This window comes from Salminus brasiliensis, chromosome 11 (assembly GCF_030463535.1).
Source record: "Salminus brasiliensis chromosome 11, fSalBra1.hap2, whole genome shotgun sequence".
Classification (NCBI taxonomy): domain Eukaryota; kingdom Metazoa; phylum Chordata; class Actinopteri; order Characiformes; family Bryconidae; genus Salminus; species Salminus brasiliensis.
The window spans coordinates 12593246-12617026 of record NC_132888.1 but is presented as its reverse complement, the minus strand read 5'-3'; the positions used below and the strand labels follow the sequence as shown (position 1 = coordinate 12617026).

At 40.2% G+C, this 23781-nt stretch overlaps 2 protein-coding genes across 3 annotated transcripts in view; both read right to left on the bottom strand.

The window, feature by feature from the left end:
• Positions 1-5747: 5747 nt before the first annotated feature.
• On the bottom strand, positions 5748-13411 carry nek3 (NIMA related kinase 3). 2 transcript variants are annotated; one of them, XM_072691031.1, is made up of 13 exons: positions 13056-13411; positions 11683-11776; positions 10700-10797; positions 10531-10614; positions 10054-10121; positions 9688-9774; positions 9419-9473; positions 9105-9305; positions 8803-8911; positions 8541-8708; positions 6784-6918; positions 6498-6615; positions 5748-6389 (listed from the first exon to the last, which is right to left on the bottom strand). In XM_072691031.1, the coding sequence occupies exons 1-13, from the start codon at positions 13170-13172 to the stop codon at positions 6323-6325; spliced, it is 1401 nt and encodes a 466-aa protein (XP_072547132.1). In that variant the 5' UTR covers positions 13173-13411; the 3' UTR covers positions 5748-6322. The 2 variants fall into 2 exon arrangements, with proteins under 2 accessions (XP_072547132.1, XP_072547133.1); XM_072691032.1 differs by having other exon boundaries at positions 11683-11816; positions 13056-13104.
• A 9455-nt stretch (positions 13412-22866) lies between these two features.
• Positions 22867-23781, bottom strand: part of LOC140565221 (LHFPL tetraspan subfamily member 6 protein) — an 89237-nt gene continuing 88322 nt past the window's right edge. Inside the window, exon 4 of the mRNA XM_072691056.1 lies at positions 22867-23712. Within this exon, the coding sequence (XP_072547157.1) occupies positions 23594-23712 (119 nt within the window). The 3' untranslated portion in view covers positions 22867-23593. The remainder of the gene's footprint in view (positions 23713-23781) is intronic.

Sequence of the window (23781 nt, the reverse complement as noted above, 5' to 3'; positions counted from 1 at the left end):
TGAATGCTCTCACTCCAGAGCTGAACACTTCACAGTCCCTCCCTGAGTTCAGTCAGGCGACACTCTATTCTAGGCCAAAGGGAAGGAAAGCCTCAGGACAGATCCACCCTCCTATCAACCTTTTCACCAGAGGTGGCAGACGCTGTCAAAGAGACAACGGGGGCCTGATGGCCACAACAATGACCAGGCGGCACAGCTAACCCCTCGAACCCTTACAACCACTTTTAAGAAAGCAATTTCCGTAACATCCATTTTTAACCGAGCTTGACCCTTAAGCAGTGAGCATGAATCATACTCGCACACTGAAGTGAGGCTTGCCATGTTGTCCTCTATTGTTCCAGCTGATCCAAATACAGTGTTTCAAGACAATGGAGTCAGTCACTCTATAATAACAATGTCAGCTGTATATAAATAGTTGCTAAATGACTTTGCCCAGAGGTGCTACTGAAAGGTTCTTTATGGGAAAAGCCCATTCTGCCTTGTAATGATTATAATAAGGGTTCTGCTGTTTTCAGTAACTCTATTTAAACTACTAAGTTCTAGGAAACATTATAGTAAATGTTCTTGCTTCTGTCATTCATTTTGAAATGCCAAAATAGTTGGTTTAATTAGTGTCAGTAAGTTGTTCCAAAGTTGAGATTGGTGATTGGCTGATAAGCATCTGTATGATTAGACCTAGGCTGTAAATCTCAAAACTCAATTCAATATTACTGGAAATTGCTCTTAAAATGGATGTAATACAAATTTGCCCCATTCTTTAATACAAAATTGCATGATTGGAATTGTTAAACCTCCCAAAAATGTAACAGTACACCATTAATTAAACACTGAGGTTCAGAGTAAGCTCTAGGTCTTTATCGGGCCTGATCTTCAACTAAGCTTTACTGCATGTTTTTTTTCCTGTGAGGGGTACTCAAGATTGTTTGGAGATATGAGAAGGTCAAGTAAATAATGTAACAAAGGAAAGAGTAACGTCAGTCTCCAACACATGGCCAAGGTACCGACTGATACTTTCCATGTATGGCATGGTGCCTATTAGGTATTTTCAGAGGGGGGTCCCCTCTAATTATTCTAAAAATATATATTTCCAAAGATGACACTAACATAAATATGACTGGGATCAATCAGTGGGTCATTCACCATCTGCTGAGCTCTTCCTCTTCCTGTACTGTTTTCCTTAAACACAGAGCAAGAAACTGGGGTGCCTGAACTACACAGGAATATGAGAGTGCAGGGTGAGGGCAGGTTGAGGTGTGATGTACCAGAGCGTGTGTGATTATATATCTGTAGGACAGAGAAGGAAGTGGGGTGAGGGGTGTCTCAGATTTCCTTGAAGTGCTCAAATTCGTTGAAGAACTTTTCCTTTCAAACCAAGAAACCCCACAGCACCCCCAGCCACTTGAACATCTGACACCGTAAAGCATTTTCCATGACAGTATTTAAACTTTACTGACATGGTTTGGCGTGTATCGTTTGGCCAAGTATCACTGGATTCTTACATTCTGAGAGCCAACACTGCTGGCCATTGAGGTGATTAATCGTAGTTTGGCAACCTTAAAATTCTCCAAATGAGGCTAGTTAAGTTGCTCTGGCAGCACAAGTAGCTGCTGTTGGTGTAATAGTGTTAAAGTGTAGTAGGCAGATTATTTCTGTGCTACACTGCACATCGTTTCAGTCCTCAGGACTGTTATCATGCTTGTAGCATTGGTGTAACTGAAGACAGAACCTGAGTGAGACAGGAGATTTGCATGCTGTGGTACAGTGAAAATAACTATAGGTATGTGACTGATGTTTTTATTAAGGTATGTATTTTTATTATTTTGAATGTAACTATCATAGAATTGCATTACATTTAAGGCATTTAGCAGACACTCCTTTCCAGAGCGACTTACAAAAGTGCTTTGCTATTTATCCAAGAATAACCTCAGCTATTTTAAATAGGCTAAAAATGTAAAGATACCTCTAAGTTTAGACACTACTAAACACAAGTCAAGTACTTGGGTGGGTCTTCAGTCTGAGTTTGAAAACAGTGAGCGACTCGGCCGTTCGGACACCCAGGGGAAGTTCGTTCCACCACTTTGTTGCCAGGACAGAAAAAAGCCTGGACGCTTGTCTTCCGTGGATTTTGAGGGATGGCAGGTTGAGCCGAGCCGTACTTGACGCTCAAAGGGCTCTTGGTGTGAATTGGCTTTTGACCAAGTACAAGTAGCTGGTCCAGTCTTGGCTTTGTAGGCCAGGGTCAAAGTTTTGAATCTAATGCAGGTACAGCTACAGGAAGCCAGTGAAGTGACATGGCTGAATTTAGGGACATTGAAGACGACCCGTGCCGCTGCTTTCTGGATGAGTTGCAGGGGCCTGATGGTGCGTAAAGGGAGACCAGCCAGAAGAGAGCTACAGTAGTCAAGTCTTGAAGTGACGAGCACCTGGACGGCCTCTCTAGAGAGGAAGGGTCGAATTCTCTGGATGTTGTACAGGAGAAATCTGCATGACTGTGTTACGTTTGCAACATGACCTGAGAACGATAACTGATCAACCATGACTACATTGGAAATTGCACAGAATCTTTTGTTGAGGTAAGTTAGCTAAGTGACTGGCTGTTAGGTAACTTTATTATTTCAGGACATTTGCCAGTCATAGAGTAATGTTGTTTCAGGGACATTTTTTTTTTGTTTCTGCTTAAACTGATATGGTTTTGTTGGTGTAATTAGTAAAAATAACATCAGCGTTGAATTTGGTGGGTCATCTGCTTGCTAGTTGACATTACAGATTTGGCAAAGAAGATGACTTTAAGAACTGACAATGTTGGGGTTGGTGTTTCAGCGCTGGTGACTTAGGTTGTGACCGAAGTGCATCCACTTTTACATTTTAGGGCACTATTGAGTACGTCAGCCAATTTTCTCAGAGTGTGACAATTTCCCACAACGCACTCATATTTTTTGTGAACAGCATTTCTCACTAGCTATATGAGATGACCATGTTCCAGTTGAAAACAATTTTACACAATTTTAGTTATTTCCAAAAATGTTCAGTGTTTTATGGTGAATCGATATTTTGAAAACACATCCACAGGCAGAAGTTGGACAGTACTGTGAGTATGAGACAGATTTAATGAGACAGAAATAAATTAAGTGTTAATAAACTGCACAACACTACTACTTTTATTACCACCGTTGATGGGTGGTGCAGCCATCTTGGATTCTAAACTCTGGCTCTTGCGACTCCTGACTTGTGGGGGCATTCCCATTGAAACGTCCTACTTGGAACTGAGAAATCCCAACATCCCAGTTTAACAGGAATGAAGCAGAAGCAACAGACATTGCTCATATAAGCAAGTGATAGTTGTGCAACAGTGGATGCCATGAATTTCCAATATTTTCCCATGTAGTTTGTTCTTGGAAGACTATTATTTAATTAGTACAGTGCTTTTACTGATTCAGAAGTCAGTCTGCATCTGTATAGAGTTTTAAACATGGCTCAGCCACTCGTTTGTTTATGTGACTGGTGCTAATGCATGTTTATGTTGAGGAAGTTGTGTTTTCAGCACTGCTTAACTAAAGAGTCTCTCCCTATATGGTATAATACTAATGAGGGGGTATGGATCAATTTCAGTCATAGCCTTACTTTTTAGGTGGTGGCGCTTGTGATAGGCCAAAAAATAGAAAAGATTGCACAAACTGAAAAAAAACCCCCACAAAGAAGTACATTTGATTTGATGTTAAATTCATTCATCCATTCATATTGTCTGTTTTCTCCTCTTCAGGGTCACGGTAGGTCTGGAGCCTCCACTAAATAATTGGGTGCAAGGCAGGAATACCCCCCGGACAGGGCACCAGTCCATCGCAGGGTACCTGATTATGTGTTTTTTTAGAATTGATGAGACTGAAAAATAATATTAACTTTTAATATTTAGATTTGACTGAGTAACAGTATGTACTCAGAACATTCCTGTTCTCAGTTGTATCAATTAGCAAACTACATAAAATAATGAACTACTTAAACTGTATTATAAAAATGGATAGAAATCGACTTATTACATGGCACAATGACAATCAGTCTCTTCTGTTCAGACGAATAGACATTGCTTTGACAAGTAAGGGACGTTTCTGAGAAGCGAGAGCAGGAGGAAATTCTTTGCAAGGTGCTTTTACAGCATTATGAGCAGCTTGATAGTTTCTGTATAAGCTTTTTTTGCAACTGCAGCAGGTTAACTCAGCACACACCAACACTAAGTTTCAACTGTATTCACACCTTGCAACATTAATTGAACTGTGGTTTGAATACCATGGTCACAGAAATACAACAAATATACAACAGAAAACAACGCTGCGAAAACAGAGGAAGGAACCCTGCAGCAGATCAGAGGACCAAGACTCCAGTCAGAAGACACATATTGTTAGTTCACAATGTGTGACCATTGTGCATCCAAACAATTCCTACAATGGGACATTTACAGCCTGATGTGTTTGTTATTTTAGAGACATAGCAGACATGACTTCATGTCCCTTTCCTGAGAGGGGAAATGCTCTCTGTCGCTCTGCATTGAATTCTGACTGCTGGAAAGAACAGCAATACTGTAATCAAAATTGCAAAATCATTGCAAAAACATCAAAGCATATAAGATTTTGCTCATTTTAGTAATTACAGAAAGGTTCAGTTGCCATTTTAAAGGCATTTTTATCGATGTGAATTAGATTTTCAGTGTAATGAAGTGTGGTAGGCAGAATATTTCATATTTAAGAGCTATATGACATTATGCTGACATTATGACATATATGATATTATGCTGCAACACAGATCAGGAGCAGGAATCAGTTTTAAATTATGTGCAATATCCAGCTACATTGTTACTATGCATGTTGAATATTTGTTATTTTGGAATCTGAGTAATACTCTATACATTGCTAACAATAAAAGTGAAGTTTGAAGGTGAAGCATCCCTTTGCCTTTCACCTACTAACAAGCATCCTTCCTCTCCACCAAGCTGTCTGAAGTCTAATCTAATAAAAATATGGCTAGACGTTTTCTGCTCTGTTCTAACTTGTTTACAGGAGATGGCACAACAGTTCAAATTAGACCCAACATGTCTGATTCACTCCAGACATGGCTGTTAACTATGTCTGATGTCTTCAAAACAGGCTTTTAATTCTTCCTTCCTGCCTTTAATCCCATCACTCCCAGTCAAGCACAAAATACAATAGCCCAAGACCACACTGACCAAAATAGGACCTTCCCAGCGAGCAAACGGGCCACTATCATCCTAACAGCTCCAGCCCTGCCTGCCATTTCATTTTTATCTCTGCTTCTCATAAGACAATGGGCTTTCACTGAGGTAAGAGAGGAAAAATAAAAAAAGGCTAGGGGGCCAAGTACGAGCCCTGGGGGCACCCCATGTGTCTTTCAGATAAGGCCTGAATGCCAGCCCTGCATTTCCTCAATTATACAGCTAGGGGTACTTATCTTCAACAGACCCCGACAGTCACTGGAGACCACTTGAACGCTGAACTACGCCGAACGTAAACTTACTTTCGTTTTTGTTCCTATGCTAGTGAGGAAAGAGGCAGGGTTTGTCAGTGTTAATACAAGCTTATTCATGTCTTAAAATTTGCATACCATGACTGATAAAAGAAGTGATTCATCCTAAAGAGAGAGAGAGAAAGTATTATGTAATAATGCCAACTGATACAGTATCTATAGTAGTGTCTGATAGTAGTGTCTATGTAGCTATAAGCAAAAAATATAAGCAAAAATATAATCAAAAATGGTTTTTAAAATGATATCAAAATAATATGATATGAATATACAAATAAGTACAATTTTATGTGTAGTTACAGCTCATACAGAAAATAACATTTTTCAATATAACACTGCGGTATTAACTGCATATGTGTTGACAGAATTCAAATGTGGTATGAAATCAGTTCCCACCACCAGTCTTTTCATTTGTAATCTGTAATATCTTGACACCATCTAGTGGATGAAAAAGTTTAGGCATCATCATGTAATGTGGCCACTTTCTGATGTCCCTGTTTGCCTATATAACTGAGTATAATTGTTTAATTTCACAGCAAAGTAGTGTGAGTAAAAACTAAAAATGCATGACAACACCATACATCATCATGACACCATACCCCTACGATCCAAGCTTTACAAGCCCCATACAATCCACTGTGCAGAATCACAAACACATTTAGTCTGCTGTATTCTGTGTGTATTTGGAAGCATTTAGATCAACAGGTTATAAATTACAGAGGGGTTTTCAGATGGAAAATGTGTACAGTATTCAAATATACACACTGAAACATCTCTAGTCTCCCATAAATTTCTACTGCTCCTTCACCATTCTCTCCAACTCATCTGTCCAGTTACAAGGGCAATCCTCCTCAAAATCTCTGTGAACAGAGGAGAAAACGGGAAGCTGTAATGGAGCAGATCTGAAGAAAAGAGAAGAAACAAAGAGAAATGAAAAAGGAAATATGAGTGGGTTTTGCGCCACTCACGTGTCTTCATCATCTGAACGTGGCTCCAGTCTGCTGTTGTCAGTGTGGATCTCCTCAGGGCCGTCTGTAGCGTCATCACTCTGCCCTGTAGCCAAAGGTCCTTGCAGAGGATCAGCACCTGTACAATATCACACACAGCTACTGTCAGTAACATAGCAGTGTTCAGGCTTTTGCCATCAGTCAACAGTCTAGGAGTCAAAATGGATGATAAAAGTGTAAGGGCAACATCAGACGACACCTATTGTCTGCACGTAAAAGGCTTCCACACACATGAACACACTCTTACTGTGTCTGTGGATAGTGTAGGTTTTGAAGGCTGTGCTGAGAGGAACTTTCTCCAGAAGGCTTAAAAGTCTTAAAGGTGGATCTTTGTCCCATTTCTTTCTCTCCCTCTTCTTCTGTGTCTCCATACACATCTCCTCTGTAGTCAATCACAAGAAAACATCATTTACAAAGATAACTTTCTAAATGTGTTGAAGACCACGTGATGAAATGAAAGTCTCCTGAGGAATTTTACATAAACAAAAGCTCATCAGTAAGATATTGGTAACAAACTGTCCAAAATGCCAAAAGCTGCGTTTCAAAGCCTAGGCTGAAGCTGGGGTAGGACGGGTCCTCAGTAGGACTGTCCTATGAAAAAAATGTTCTTAGTAGCCCATTGGTCTCACAAATCGAACAGTCTAACCAGGCTGCGTGGTGACATCACTGGAAAGGTCTCACTTCTTGCAATTGCAGCACAAAAGCTTTTGCTGCAATTGCTTCTCCATTTCTCCACGGAACTGAAGTATTATTTATAAAATTATTGTATTGTATCTGAAAGACACATGGGGTGCCCCCAGGGCTCGTACTTGGCCCCCTTGCCTTTTTTATTTTTCCTCTCTTACCTCAGTCAAAGCCTGTTGTCTTGTGGGAAGCAGAGATAAAAATTAAATGGCAGGCAGGGCTGGAGCTGTTAGGATGCTAGTGGCCCGTTTGCTCGCAGGGAAGGTCCTATTTTGGTCAATGTGGTCTTGGGCTATTGTATTTTGTGCTTGACTGGGAGTGATGGAATTAAAGGCAGAAAGGAAGAATGAAAAGCCTGTTTTTGTGAAACGTGATATTAAATTAGGATTAAATTAGTTGCCTTTGGTTGACTAGTCGTTGCACTTTTACTGCTGGGGACTTAAAGAGGCAGGCTAAGAGTGTAAAGCAATGCCATGAGACAGCCATTCAGAAATACAGGGGAAAGGCAAGAATGTGGTTAAATGATGAAAAAAGTAAGAACGAAAAAACAGGAAGAAGATGAAAAAGGGGTTAAGAAAGAGGAAACACTACAGGAAGAGGTCCAGCCCCCTGAAGAGGGAAAGGAGGAAGATGCTGGTTTTGAAAGTGGTGTAGGAAAATAAAAATAGTGGGCAGAGGTGGTAAAGTAGAAAATGCAGATATATCCATCAATTTGTGTCGTTACTGTTTAAACACACCTTGCGTAATACCTCTGAAAAGGACTCCGTAATTAAAATATAGTTATACAGTTCACCGGTTGTTCCTCTTTGGACCACTTTTGATAGGTACTGACCACTGCATTCCTGGAACACTCCACAAGACCTGAGAATGTCTGAACACCTGTAATTCTGGAGATGTTCTAACCCAGTCCTCTAGCCATTAGAATTTTGTTCTTCTCAAAGTGGCTCAGCTCTTTATGCCCGAACCAATTTTCCTGCTTCCAACACATCAACATCTAGTACTGACTACCCACTTGCTGTCTACTGTGTAACTCCTACATCTAGACAAGTGCCACTGTAACGAAACATCAATGTTATTCACTTCACCTGTCAGTGGTTTTAAGTTATGGCTGATTGGTTTATGTTTTACTAAATTCTCAACCCAATTATTGTGTTAAATAAGCAGAACACTGTAACACAAAGTGCATCGGCCCTTACTTTGACTAGCATCACGCTGAATGATGGGGACAGAGGGAGAGCCGTCCTTCTCACCTAGAGCGAGGGCAATGCTCTCTCAAACACTCTTGGGGATCAAGCCATTATCAGTATAGTGCTACTGTACCTGACCTGGAGTCAGACCCCTGAGTGGTTCCCATGCCAACTGATGAAATGATGTCAGCATTTGCAAGGACCTTCAGCACTGTATTGGAAGGTCCCTCTGCCCATCTCTTTCGAGGGCCAACAGCACCACTCTGACTCACTGGCAAAGACGACACACTGGAAGACGTGCCTGAAGAAACAGGTTACTCAAGTTGGATATTTTGGTCTTCTTATATATTGCACCTATAAGACATACATGTTTATGTAAATACACACATACGCACCTTTATTTGTAGATGAGGTTAATAAGCTCTTTTGACCCAGAAACATGGCCACTTTCTCTCCTTCTTCTTTTCTCCAGTGGTTTCTTGGTTCCTCCACCAGTTCCTTGCTCTATGTGGCAAATTACAAGGGTTGTGTAATCCCAGTGGGTTGGCAAAAAGTGCTGACATGCAAAACCTATTGCGTTTAAATGAGTCTATAATATTGCTGCTGTGGTAACAAAACCTTGCAAGGACTGAAATTGTTGTGCAGTGAGACTGGACACCTGTTGCAAAGTGTGTCTAGTCTGGAAATAGTACTGTACCTTCTCAGGCAGGTGTTTGAGAAGTAATCGGGACACACGGTGAGAGTTGAGAATAGTGTGTATGGAAGGCCTGTCTCTGGGGTTGGTCTTGAACATGTGCTTAATCAGGTAGTGAAGCTCATAAGGAAGGTGATTAGGCAAAGGAGCATATGCCCCACGACACACTTTCAAAATTAGACTCTTCCAGCTGCGGGCCTGGAACTAAGACGGAAAGCAACAAAAATATTTAAAAGCATAGGTTACATATGGCATTAACCATCTATCTAGTAAGAAATGCACATCACATACTGTACATTCACATTCACATCACATACCGGGTGGCATAAGGTGCACAGTTCATAGAGGATACAGCCCAGAGACCAGACATCACTGTGAAATAAATAAACACACCCACAAACAAGCTGAGAATGGCATCCACTTATTTTTGTTGTGAAGCACCTCATGGACCTTGCTTGTAACCAACTACCTAACTTAGAACTCAAATAGCCTCTGGTGTGTCGCATCAATGATAATGTTTTTATCGAATTTATAACAAACTGTGTATTTAACTACATAAATTCATGAGACAAAATAGATTTTGTACCTCTTGTTGTTGTATGGTTGGTTGTCCCAGATCTCTGGAGACACATAGTATGGGGTCCCAACATAAGTCTGGGCATAAGCTCTTGCACTGCAATGGAATAAATGAATTAGTCCATGTTGCTAAATTCCTCAAAAATTCACCCAGACAGGGTGTATACTAGGGCACGAAGGCTAGCCTAGTGTAGAAATTTAGTTATGGATGGCCACAATTCAAAAAGCCATTCCCTGGGATGTCTTTGGTGAAATTTATGATTACTGGAGCCATGAATCTTACAGCACTAAAGAGGGGTGGGGGTTCAATGTGTATGTTCAGTCCAACTGCAATGTGGAAGAGGCTCCATTACATTTTTTTTATCTTGCAATTGACCTGTTAAGAGTGCAGGCTGATCCAAAATCTCCCAGTTTGACTGTCCCATGCTCTGTCAGGAATATGTTCTAAAGAAACGAGAAGGAAAAACATGGACTTAAAAGCTGACAAAAGTACCAGCTTAGTGGACAAACCATAATGATTTAACACTGTTAATCTGCATGTGCTGAATAATGACCTTTATTTAATCTCAAACACAAATAAGTCCAAAATTACACTTAAATAAATGTAACCAACCTACTTTTATACAAAAACAGCTTATATACATCCAACATGATTCTGATTCTTAATCCCCAACATCCAGTGGTGCAACATTACTAACTGTCTGGTAAAGTTTTTTCAAGATATCTAGAACTGACACACGCAACTGCAGCAAATATTAAAACATCTACAGAATATTACAGGACTTACAGTGTGTCTAACTCTGGGTGTTTGTTAGCATTTTGACACAATTACAAACATAATAGCTTTTTTTACCTTAGATTTTAGGTCCCGATGAAGCACTCTTTTATCATGAATGTGTTTTGTACCCAGACACATCTGTGAAAACCACCTGAGTATCTAAAGAGACAAATGCACTTTAATATAAAGAATATACATTCCATAAATAAATAAAACACATTAGGCTAAATACTCCTGATTTTACCACATCTGCTGAGAACAGACAGCCTTTCTGCTGCTGTATCGTTTGTAGAAGATCACCTCCACCACAGAACTCCATTACAATGTACAGATGACCATCATCTGAAGAGGGATGGAGAGTGCGTCAGTCAGAATGTGTCAGTGCACAACTGATCAGTGGGTTGTGTAATAAGATACAATTAATCAGATAAATTGGAAGCTCTGTGAACAGTGTGCACTCTAACCAAGGAATAAACTGAATAAAATTACTGGCAAAGAGGCCAGAGGCATCATGACAAATTCACTTGATGGCACAACAACAAGAACCTTGCTTCTGGGTGCTCCCTGACACTCTTCTAGTACACTGAGGATTCATGACCAGGGAAAGCTAACAAAACCACCACTGTTTCGGAATGATAATTTAACATATAATGGAATATGGCTTAAGTGGTGTTAATATATGGTCAGATATGCTGTGGTTCTGGTTATACCAAGCTTTGGGATAATCTGATGTAGCCAACCAGAACACAGTAGATAATAGTTAGCAAGCTGATGTTAACTAAAGTCATATCCAGCTAGAGAGGACAAGTGTGGCAGGGCAAAATTAACCATATTAACAGTAGATAAACTTTACTACAGACACAGGTCGACAGTGTGCAAGAGAGATAGAGTGCTGTGTAAGGAATGAAGGGCAAGCAGAAATGTTGTAATGATCAATGAGACGAGGACGTGCATTTAAGAATGATACAGAGAGAGGCTGAGCTAACAGACAAACAGTTTGTGTGTGTTTTCTAGACACCAGTCATGTCACCAGACATTTACCAGTGTTTAGTGCTAGGCACCACTACTGCCTGCTTACCGTTATACACCCAGATGTCTCCTGAAGCCCTTCTTCATATTTTAACAAATATATGAATTTGGTCCTTATGATGTGGAAAGAAATGTTTGAAGTTCTCAACCTAGAACTAGTCATTTCTTGGAAAAATGGACAAGCACATGGATACAGACCTTCAAATGACTCCCTGAAAGCAACAATATTTGGATGCTTCATTTTCGCCAAGAGTACAGCTTCTCTTCTCATCGTTCTCATTCCGCACTCAGCCTGCAGAAAATGACAGCCAGTCAGAGGTGAGCGGAGTGGCCTAAAGACATGAATCAGACTGAGTCAAATTTCAATAAGCACTTTATCTTTTTAGCCTCTAATAAAATATTATAGTTGGAAGGGAGACCACCCAGCCAGTACAGATGTCACCACAGTAACATCAATACAAAAAATTACTAAAAAAATCACCATATTTTTAATGAAGATGACACGGCTGTAACCTGTTTCTGGAAATTAAATGCTGGACTAGATTTTGAAGGGGAAAAAATAAAAACGATCTTGATCCAATCCTTTAACAACTCCAGTCTGAATGGAGTGTGTGATATGATGATGTGAGCTGCAGATTTCTAACTGTAGGGTAGGAGGGTATGTAAATAGTTTGAGCATGATAGCCTACTTTTAGATGCCCCTCTTAAGTGGAGTGCCCTATTTAACAAAAGCTTATTCTAAAGCGTATTAGTTCACAAAGTAGGACTATAACACATAAAATCAAAACCATTACTGGAATGAGAAAATGAAAAAAAGATCATGCCATTTATTGTATTTTTATTACACACCCAAGGAGCTATAAATCCAACAAAGCCAATCATATTTCATATGCATGAATGTTTAACTGCCCCTGCGTAAAGCTCGTATACTGTGTATACTGTATTTCGCTTGCGATAGGACTAGAGAGACGCTCACTGCAGGTGTTACACCGAAATCTGCGACCGTCGAATTCTGTTACCTCAGCGGGAGCAATTCCGCGTGACCTGCTCACAGAAAGGTGTTACGCAGATTACGTTACTTTTTTTTTTGTCTTTTAATTTAACAAATGTGAGCAGATAAGGGTTGTTATTCTTGGTTGTTTCCTACATAGGAAGTTAGCTCGGAGATTATCCTCAACACATACAAAAAAAAATCGCACAACAAAGCATGCTAGGCAGTATAAAACATTTATACACGCCCAGAACAAAAGCTGTATTTAGTAATTATGAATGCATGATATGATGATGTGATATTTAAAGATGCTGCATTGTGTGGAGATGCTGTAATTTACGTAGCCGAACAGCGCCCTCTACTGCCACACCATTCGACGGCCACAGATTTCGGTGTACCCTGTGTGCCAAACATACTTGGCCAATAAATCTGATTACGATAAAAACACAGGCACGTATCCCCTGGTGTGCTAAACTAGTGGCTGTACATCTTACAGACCTAAAGTAATATTAGACACCTGCTGTCAGTTAATACATCCCACCAAAACATCACAGCACAAGAGTATTATCTAGCTAACTACCTTTGGGAGGCGAATTTCCTTCATGACCCATTTCTCTCCACTGCCTTTGGTCTGAACTAGGAGAGCACGCCCAAACGATCCTGTGCCAATCACTGTAACTACTGAGTACAGGTCCATTTAAAACCGCAGTGACAAAAATAAAGCCTATGCTGACGGACAGACGAGATGGATATGTGCTACACTTCTCAGAAATAAAACAGCATACATTTAAACATCACAGACAATTAAACAAGTGTTCAACTTAGTAAACACATGTTGTATTTAAATAAGATAATATAAAACTGCATGTTTGCAGGAGACAAATAAATTCTCTGACGGTCCTGAAATCAAGGCGGTGAAGTCCAGTCCACCACATGGGAGCGTTACTTCCGTGTTATTGTGTGACGTAGTGGTGATGCCGTCAGCTTTGTGAACCGAGTTAGGCTTCCTTATTTACTTTATTGCATTTATTTAGCCTTATTTTCGGCTCTTTTTAAAAGAAATGTATAATAATGACATTATCAGTTTGGTTTAATCGATGTTGTGAAGACGACAACGAGTTAGGGTTAGAGAGAAATGCGCGCGCATGCGCACTTGCACCCCCAAGGCTCCAGCAGGAGCAGGAGAGGCTGTTTGTAAGGTGCAGCTCTGGTTTGCCAGGCTAAACACTTTTCCCAAAATGCTAAATTGTGGGGCAAAATGAGCCTGAGCATTTGAGAGAGGTTAAACTGGCTGTCCAGCTTGCCCACAAGTTAAGCCAAATATTTGGTAGGATGCAATTACACTGGCCAAACGATTGTGTGGCAGCAGTGCAGTACATACAGCCATGCAGGTACGAGCCAGCAGGTAGCTAATGTACACATCAACCATCAGCATGGGGGAAATATGCACTGCTGCTGGAATTGCCTGCATGTCCTGCATTATGCAAACAGTAAATAAACCTTGACTCGACTTGGGCTGGACTTAAACGAGTGAAGAGGCTTCGCTGAACACCAGAACTGCTGAAGGAGCCAAGAGTTCAGTCCTCCACCGACTGACACGTTAGTGGTTTACTGAGGCTAATCTATGGCCATTAATCATTTGAATCATTTAAAAGTTAATTAATCCTTGCATATTAAACGGTTGTTCAAATTAGTAAGATGTAATAAACATCGACGTGATTTGCCAGCTTTATTCCAAAAATTGTTGCTGAATTATTTATGCAGATAATTATTTATGCACATAATGCTAATTAGACTCTCGGAACCTAAACACTTCTTCTTCCCAGGGAAACCCCAGACCACTAGATGGCAGAAGAGGCAAGAGAGAAGATCCAGATTCAACGTCTTTCTATTTTTCTTTCTTCCCTTCTTTATTTGAAGGCAATTATTATTATTATTATTATTATTATTATTATTGAGGTTCAGTCATGATATGAGATCCATAAATATGAAGGAACATGAAAATCCCAACTCATCACAATCTCAGTGGGCCTGAACTGGTGCCTGTGAGGTGGGAAAATGATGGCAAATTTAAAAAACTTAATAAAGGTTAACTACTATAAACCTCATATGTAATTAGTGCTGTCAGTCTATTAAAAAGTTTGATCACATTAATCACAGCAATATTCTGCGATCAATCACAAGTTAAATGCTAGCTAACACATCCTTGAATTGTTGGGTGGGAGAGCAAATATATGTATGCCTAATAAACTGTCTAGAGTAATCCAGTTTTTTTTTTATTTTTTTATTTTGACTTATAATATCTAATAAGTGTAGTTTTGGGAGCCTTGAACACGATGAAGCTCGGACACAGAAGCTCTAATAGAGAAAATGCTTCTCCAACTTTTTAAGAGATAAATGGATGAAAAGTCATTGGGCTGGATTAAGCTAAGAGCTAAGAGAGGAGCAGCTGTGTGAAAGAGAGAAAGAGAGAGAGAGAGAGAGAGAGAAAGGAGGAGTGAAAGAATGAGAGTTGGTAATTAAATTGAATCCACATTTCAGCATTAATAAAGTGTAAAGTTTACATCACAGTTTACATCACAGTGGGGGCAGTGGTGGCCGGGTTATCGATAACAGGGTTGTAGGTTTGATTCCTGGGCTTGGCAAGCTGCCACTGTTGGGCCCTTGAGCAAGGCCCTTTACCCTCTCTGCTCCCTGAGCGCTGGAGTTGGCTGCCCACCGCTCTGGGTGTGTGTGTACTCACTGCCCCTAGTTCACTAGTGTGTGTGTGTGTTCACTACCACAGATGGGTTAAATGCGGAGGACACATTTCGCTGTACAGTGTACACTGTACAGTGACAAATACCTGCACCTTTACCTTTAAAACCACTAATACGTCACTAGGCTCTGTGAGAGTGACATATGGGAGGAAGTTGAGGCCAAACTTAAGATGATTAAGTTGCGTTAGTTATTTAGCACATTAATTGTGTGCATTATCTCATTACCATTGACGGCACTAGTAATAGTAGACGTTATACGGACAGTCAGAGGTTAAATTCAAGCAAAAGTCAATTAACTGTATACTCAGGTTCAGGCCTTCAGCCTGAAGAATAGGAGCTTGAATTCTGTTCTGAAACGATCATGTCTGATACGCTGCGACTAACTGCTAATATCCATTTCTTTCAGTCCTTTTCCTTCCACTAGGGTGAAATGAGTAGGTCAGGCTACTTCATTGGAAAAAATCTATTACTTGTATCGCATATAGCTGAATCCTACAGCCTAAATGACACATGCCTTTTTAGGCCACGGTGTCTGTCTGCCTTATCTTCATGAATTTAATGCAATATGAAAGCTGCTGATTGTGCTCCGACACAATCAAACGCTCTGGAGCAAAGAGATTGCTTCCGCTCATGCTGCTGGCTGACAGAATGGATTGTGTAGACGCAGCTGTGTTTGTTCAGGGATTTACTTCATTTATTAGGCTTGTGTATCCGCCCAGAACCCCTGTGTTGACTGTAACAGTCACATCCAGGTGCATAATCAGTACCTGACAATATGAGTAAAATAAATGCCACGTTACTCACAGAAAGAATCCGCTCCCTTGGCCGGATGATGGTGAATCCCTTTTGTTTCCTTTCTGTCTGCATTCAGTGCATTTCTGGCTTTTATTGTGTTTAATGCTAATCATGAAATAAGTCACACCAGTAGGAAGGTTGAAATTGTTATTTCGCAGTGTGTATGTTGTATAACGTTGCTGTCTGAGCAAAACCTTATATCTCCAAAACTCATAGCAGTGATTTTTGGGTCTTTTCTATTAGATACTAGTGTTAAACATTCACATGTACAGTATAAAAGTATTGGGACACCTGCTCATTCATAGCTTTTTTTTCTGAAATCAAGGGTATAAAGCTGCAGATAAAAAAGGAAGAAATTGTAGATGTGTCCAGAATGATGAACGGAACTGAAAAGGACTGAAAATGAAGTTACAATTAAATAAATCTCCAGAATTCATTATATTTCAAAAGAGGAGATCTCAGGACAGATAACATGACTGTAAATACACTGTGTGGACAAAAGTATTAGGACACCTGCTTATTCATTACTTTTCTGAAATGAATAATATAGTCTGCTTTTGTTGGAGTAACTGTCTCTACTGCCCAGGGAAGGCTTTCTGCTCAATTTTGGAGCACTGCCGATGCTATGAGGATTTGGTTGCATTCAGTGACAAGAGCATTAGGCAATAGACATTGTGCCAATAGGTTCATGTTTATCTGGTCCAGAGAGTCCTGTTCTATTGGCACTACGCATTTACATTTAAGGCATTTAGCAGAAGCTCTTATCCAGAGTGCTTTGCTATTTACCCAAGAAAAACCTCAGCTAGTTAGAATAGAACTAATAGTTCAAAGATACCTTTAAGCTTTAGACATTACTAAACACAAGACAATAAGGTGACCATAGTACTCTGTTATTCGCCCAAGTACTCTCTGAAGAGGAGTGTCTTCAGTCTGAGTTTGAAGACAGCGAGCGACTCGGCCGTTCGGACACCCAGGGAAAGCTTGTTCCACCACTTTGGTGCAGGACAGAAAACAGCCTGGACGCTTGTCTTCCTACGCTCTATACACAGACTAGACTAGACCAGCCGTGTGTGTGTGTGTGTGTGTGTGTGCATTTGCACATCTCTGTCAGAAATGAGTACAACATAAAGTAGCTGAATGAATTCATTAGATGTCCAAAAACATTTCCACATCTAGTGCACCTGACAGCTGATGTATTCAAATAGTGTCCCAAAAAAACAAGCATAAGTTTATTAATGAATGAAATAAATAAATAAATATCTGATGGTGACAACACAGCAGTCTGATTACGTGTATGGAGTAGAGATTGTTCAGAAAGTGCAGATGATCAGATTGTTGTTTCACTGTTGTAAGTGCTGTAGATGCTAAGAAGCATCACTATAGGGTTTATGGGGTAGAGTGATGTGCTGCCCACAGTGATGAACATATGAAGTATTTGGTACCTCAGAAATTCCTAGAATCACAGAAATGACTCAAAATGGTTAATGGTTAATACACTGTCTGATGCCTTAGGCATTGTGTTGTGAATAGTTTTGGGATGACGTTTGGCCTAAAGCTTATATTTGTTTAATATATTCATGGAGAAGTACATCTCAGTCAAAATGGTCCTGAAAGAAAGATTTACTCCTGTTTTACCATGAAGAACATTAAACACTCAGGTCTTGTGTCTTGTGTATGTTCTCTTGTGGTCTTGGATTGTAAAAAAAAAAAAAAAAAAATAGCTGTATTTGTGTTACTGAAATCATGACTCTTTGTTTGCTCTCACCACCACTATGAAAAATCAGTCTGTAGGTGGATTCTGTAAATTCCTTTTTTGCCTTGTTCACATGTCTATGACAAGTCTTCGCAAACCACCCCTTTACCTCCCTTTTAACCCTGTCGTCGATCATTCCTGGCTCCACTGATCAGAGGGGCAACTGGCTCCTACCACAAGGCAGACATGGGCCAAACTAGCAACATTTCTTGCACCATTTCACACTGAACCGCTCTGACCACAAGAGTAGAAAGTTAGACACACGGTTTACATGAACAGTTCTTGAAGCTGTAGAAGGATTTCCATGGATGGAAAGGCATGCAAATGTACATCTCAGGGGACTGTTTGCCCTTGAATTCAAGTGTATGAGAGGTCCTTACAGGCAAGAGTGAATGAGTATAGTGCGCATTTCAGTGAGTTACTGTCAAATGGACTCCATTATCACCGTAGTGGAAATGGCTTGAGGGTGATGGGCTAAATCATGTAAGTTATGGCCTGAATCTGAAATCTGCTGTGCAACCATGTCAGTTCAGTTTTCAAGTGTAAAAATAATCATAATATGCATATATAACATTATTAGAAACAGGAGGAAGTGGTATAAGAGCCCATGTTTAAAGCGCCCATATTACTGAAATTCAAACCTCGCTCACATATAAAATGATAAAGTATGTAAATATTTTTTAAATGAAAAGTATCAATCCCTCCCCTGTCCACACAATCTGCGCATTTAGGGAATGACTATATAAAAAAGACAATATTGTGATGTAACATAACAAGTGCACTTACATACACCTGTCTACCAGCAGGTTTGGCTCTGCCTGTTAATGCTGAAGTGATAAGAGTGTTTTCAGCCTTTCAGACTGATTTTCTAATAGGTACCTTTTTTAAAGGTACAACAATAAAAACACCTAGTTTCATAATAAGTGATGAAAAGATGTCAGAAATGATCATGTAAAAATAAATTATGAACCTATACCAATATCTAGTGGAAATAAAATACTAGAAAAATGTTGAATATGGGCCCTTTAAAATTTATATTTTTATTAAACACTAAAAATTTTATTTTGAGGTACAAGATTTATGTTATGAATACATATTAATAGTAAACAATGTACAGAGATACATAGAGTCATAGATGCCACAGATGTTGTAAGTGGATTCCTTGGAAAACCTTAAGCAAAAAGGATATGGTGAAATATGTGTCTTTCTATGGAGAATCTGACCGAAACACCTCCAAGGTTAATCATGCTCTGTTTAATTAGCTTTTAACTACTTGGTTCCTTTTAGAATGATGCACAGCTTGCATACTGTTCCAAAGAAGCATAAATGGATAATTGAATAAGGTGGCAGAAGAATGTGATAGACCGTTTGCCCCCAGGGACATTGTTTGAAGTGCCTGTAACTCAGTCTAGCACATGCTATCACTCAGTCAACACTATCATTATGAAATCTCTTGCATGTCATTACTGTACGCGGGAGGTTTCACAGGATCACCATCTTTCACTGCAGGCTAGAACAAGTCAGGATGAGATAATGGGAAAGAGCCAGTAACCCTCCTCACAGACAGACCCCAATATGTCACGCCACACTGCTATTCAGATGTGTGTCTGCTGCTCGGTAACAATCACAGGCACAAAAGAGAAGCGACAGAACAGAGCTTACGTGACAGAGAGGGAGAATAATAAAAAAAACATCTTGAGATTTTTCAAGCATGGGCGAGGAGCATCATTGTGGTGGTGGCAGCCTGCAGATGAAAGCCACAATTCACTATAACAAGCTGTAAGCAATTTGGAATATATAAATGCTGAATATGCTTGTTATATGGGATATACACTGGGTTGCAGCGAATGTTTGCCCACTGGATTGCTGTGGGAATACTCCCAATAGCCATTATATCCAACTCTAATAGCTACACAAGACACCTTTTTGTTAACCTAATTGCAATACTGGCCTCAATAATGCTGCAATAAGCAAATGAGCCCTTGAATCAACCACACTTTTACTGTGCTGTAGGGAAGAATACAAATATGCTATTGGGAACGAACAGATAACACCGCACAAACACACCCACCCATTCATTCACCTTCTTATCCGCGTCTTCTAAGTCAGGGTCACGGTGGGTCAATCCGGAAGCTTAACCAAAATGATTGGCCGCAAGGCAGGACTGCCTCCTGGACAGAGCCATACAAATATGATAGACTATATAATGTATAATGTCCAAATGTTTGTGGACACCCATTCTAATGAATGCATTCAGCTACTTTACGTCACACCCATTGGTGACACAGATGTGCAAATGCACAGACACATACACACAGCTTGTCTAGTCCCCCAAGAGAAGTATTGCCAATAGAATAGGACTCTCTGAAGCAGGTAAACATTAACCTATTGGCACCATGCCTAATGCCAGGTGTGGGCTAGATGGGTATAAAGCCGGAGGGCATTGAGCTGAGGAGCAGTGGAACTACTTTGCTTCAGTGCTGTAAGCTGAGTGCAGGCTGTCTGGGAGAGAAAGGCAGGTCTACCAAATGAGTAAGTGTGTTCGACTCAGCCTCTGGTTGCAAACTTTTCAACACGGCGGACAGTTTTGGCTTCATTTCTATCAAATGGAAAGGAGTGGAACCATGGTGTCCCTGTTTTCTACAGTCAATGGTGTTAGCTAACTTAGCTATGATTTAATTAGCCTTCTAGCTAGGATAGAAGACTAATTAATATTTCAGGATAAAGTCAATGTGTGCATCAGTTGCCTCAACTTACAGCAAAAGTGAATTAAACAAAGCACATCCAAACCTTGCTGGTTGGTGTGGCGCAACAGATAACACCACTATGTGGCAGACTGGGGTTCGATTCCCAGTCTGGGTATCTATGCTGCGCTACACCAAAAAGAGTTCTTGGGCAAGACTCCTAAAACTGCATTGGCCCACCTCTGTAATACAAGTAACCTTGTGAATAACTCTGAATAAGAGCGTCAGCTAAATACCATAACTGTAATGTAAATGTAACATAACCAGCAGTCTGGGAAATGATCTAACCAATGATGTGCTGGACACTTTCTCAGACATCACACTAATGCAAAAACTAATTGCAGGGAAGTAGCATGGGATATTGTATATGATTTGCAGGGATCATGGCGCCTCTGTCTGTATGTGGGAGAATCCCAGGAGAGTTGTGGAAGAGGTGAGATGTCTGCTTTCCTCCTTTATTTTAACATGCTTCTCACAAAATGACACACAGTGTGTTTTAACGAACACATCCTATTTTACTATGTTTTAGTATTGCCCATGCAGGCCGCACTGAGCACAAGGCAGCAGACCTTTGCTGGGGCCTCAAATAAATGACTAAATAAGTACTTTTAGAACGTTGCACACATTTTTATTGCTCTTCATTGTTCCTGAGTGTAAGCCATGTCCGGCTCATATTCAAATGCAGATATGATGTTTGGGAGCACTAAACAGATACACAAACAGCTAGAGATAATGCCTTTGGATTATACCCCTACTGTGTAGTCGTGAGCACTGACCAATCATGGTCTTAAGTGGTTTTGTGAGAAGTTCAATGAACTCCAGCACATTCAAATATTCATGCAATCCAACAAAATGAGTTCATTCGCCAGTCCTTTTATTTATTTATTTTACAGTACATTTACAGTAGCAGTATGCATCATTATAAACAGAATATCAGTACTTTGTCCAGATTCTGCAGTCCTGATTGTAGTAGGAGCAAACTAAAGGCTACTGGCCCAGCCTTGGGCTTTAGCAGAACATTTTCTCCCTTTTTTGGACTTGCACTGGTAGTCATATACTGGTCATATAACATATAATATGTATGTTTATAATAAGTTTTACTCATGTTTACAAGTCTCTCAGCCTCTGAAGGAAAGCATGACACCATGATGTAACAGTGAGTGCTCTGGATCTAAGCTCAAATCTTGGTGGAACCAAACCCTCTTTTATAGCCCTCACTACCCTAAAGGCAGTCCTACAAATCAAGAATTCCTTTGGAAGAAACTTCAGGCGCATGTACAGTTCAGCTTGCCAGCAAGCTTTAAGAAATGAATTCAATGTGACTGTCATGAAAGCTTCACTGGCATGCTGCATTTGTAGGGCTAAAAAGCTCATCTGAAGGATTAAAGCTACAATTCTGCATTTCATGGGCTATTTATGTGCTCCACTCTCCTCCAACACTGGCTGGATTTAAGATTTCCATTTTTGGGGGGTGGGAGTTGATTTTGTTTCCCCACTAAGTCTTATTTAACTTGCAGTTCAGCTGCAAGAATGACTTCCTGAGACTGGAAGGCTGAACTGCTTCCATTTAGATGCTAATAAGTGTGGTCCCATATGGGCCGGAGGTTGTTCAGTATTGGAGTGTGCAATATATACCCTGTAAAGTCAGAAATTCCATGCACCTTGCCACATTTTATTCAATATTTGAAGACCTTTAATGAAAAGGGTATTAATGCCTTTTAACATCCTGTAATGATATAGACCATCGTATAGATATCCAAAAGTTTGTGGACACCCCTTCTAATGAATGCATTCAGCTACTTGATTTTGCAACTTTTGCAACCACTTTTGGGATTGGGAGTTCTGACCTCACATACAATGTTGTCGCCAAAAGCAGATCTTGTCAGATCCTCACAGCAATGCTCCAAAATCTAGTAGAACGACTTCCCTGGACAGGAGACAGAGTTACTTACATAACCAGCTCTTTTTAATTCCCTTGACTTTGGAAGAAATCATGATTAAGCAGGTGTCCGGACTTCAGTTTTTGTTTAGACAGAATAGCTCCACCATTTCTGTTTAGACAGAGAGCCAATTTAAGTGGTGCAAAGCCTGCCTGATATTCATAGCCAGCCACCGTAACCAGACTGGATCTGACCTCGGTCAGACAGGTATTACATGCAGACCCTTGTGACCCATAACTGGTAAGTCACGTCATTGTTTTTTCAGCCTGGATGGTAAACCTGTGCTGAATGCTACCTGACCATGTGTCAGTCAGACCAATTCAAAAGACACAAAGAACATGCAGAGCAATCCTTAAATGCTGTATTATGATAAATGTCATTTAAAATAGAGTCGACAATGTACTGTTTATAAACAGGTTTTATTTACAAACATATGATGAATAAAACAATACATGTTTTGGGTATTTCTCCTTTTCACAAAATGTGTATGTAGACAAACCTACACTGTCACAATGTATATAGTGTATACTGTTCCTATAGTATACATTAGAATAAATGATAGGCATTAGCCTTTTGAAAATGTTTATGTGACAGCGTGGAGAGTGAATATGAATTATTGCATTTCATAGTGTTGCAAAACATACGTCAAAAGAAATGGATATGGAGGTACAGTATAAACAATCCATAACAAGAATGCATATTTTTTCATTTTCTTTCTTTTTGTAACAGACTTCACTAGCACTAGTACATCACCAAACATGGAGGAAAAGAAAATAGCACTCTTGGGATTATGAATAGACATAAAAAATAAGAGGGAGTTGGTCCTTCTGAGTTCTCGATAATCATCCTGTAGACAAGCACTAGACAAACAACAGTCACTGTATGTGATCAGGCTGTTAGATTTCGATCACTGGATGTCCATGTGAGCACATGGCCCGCTCAGCGGACAGTGGAGGATCACTGCAGTTGAAGAAGTAATGGAGAAAGCATTTACGCTTTAGCTGGAAGAGTGGGTCTCTGCTGTGTATACAAGTCCACACCAAGGCATCTACCCCTCTGCTGTTTGCTGCTGCCGGTAGCGCTGTGCTTAAAGCGGGACTTGAAGCTGAAGGTGAAGCGGGCTCTCTTTAATAAGGGTACTGCTTCTGTTTCTTCCCAGCGAAGCAGGCCAGCCAGGTGCACAGCAGCATGGCAGAGGCGGCACCCGCTCCGGTGCAGTAATACGCCCAGCCAATCTCACACGAACCTGGAATAAAACAAACAAACAAACAAAAAACTAAATACATAAATACCCATAATGTTACATCATTACCTC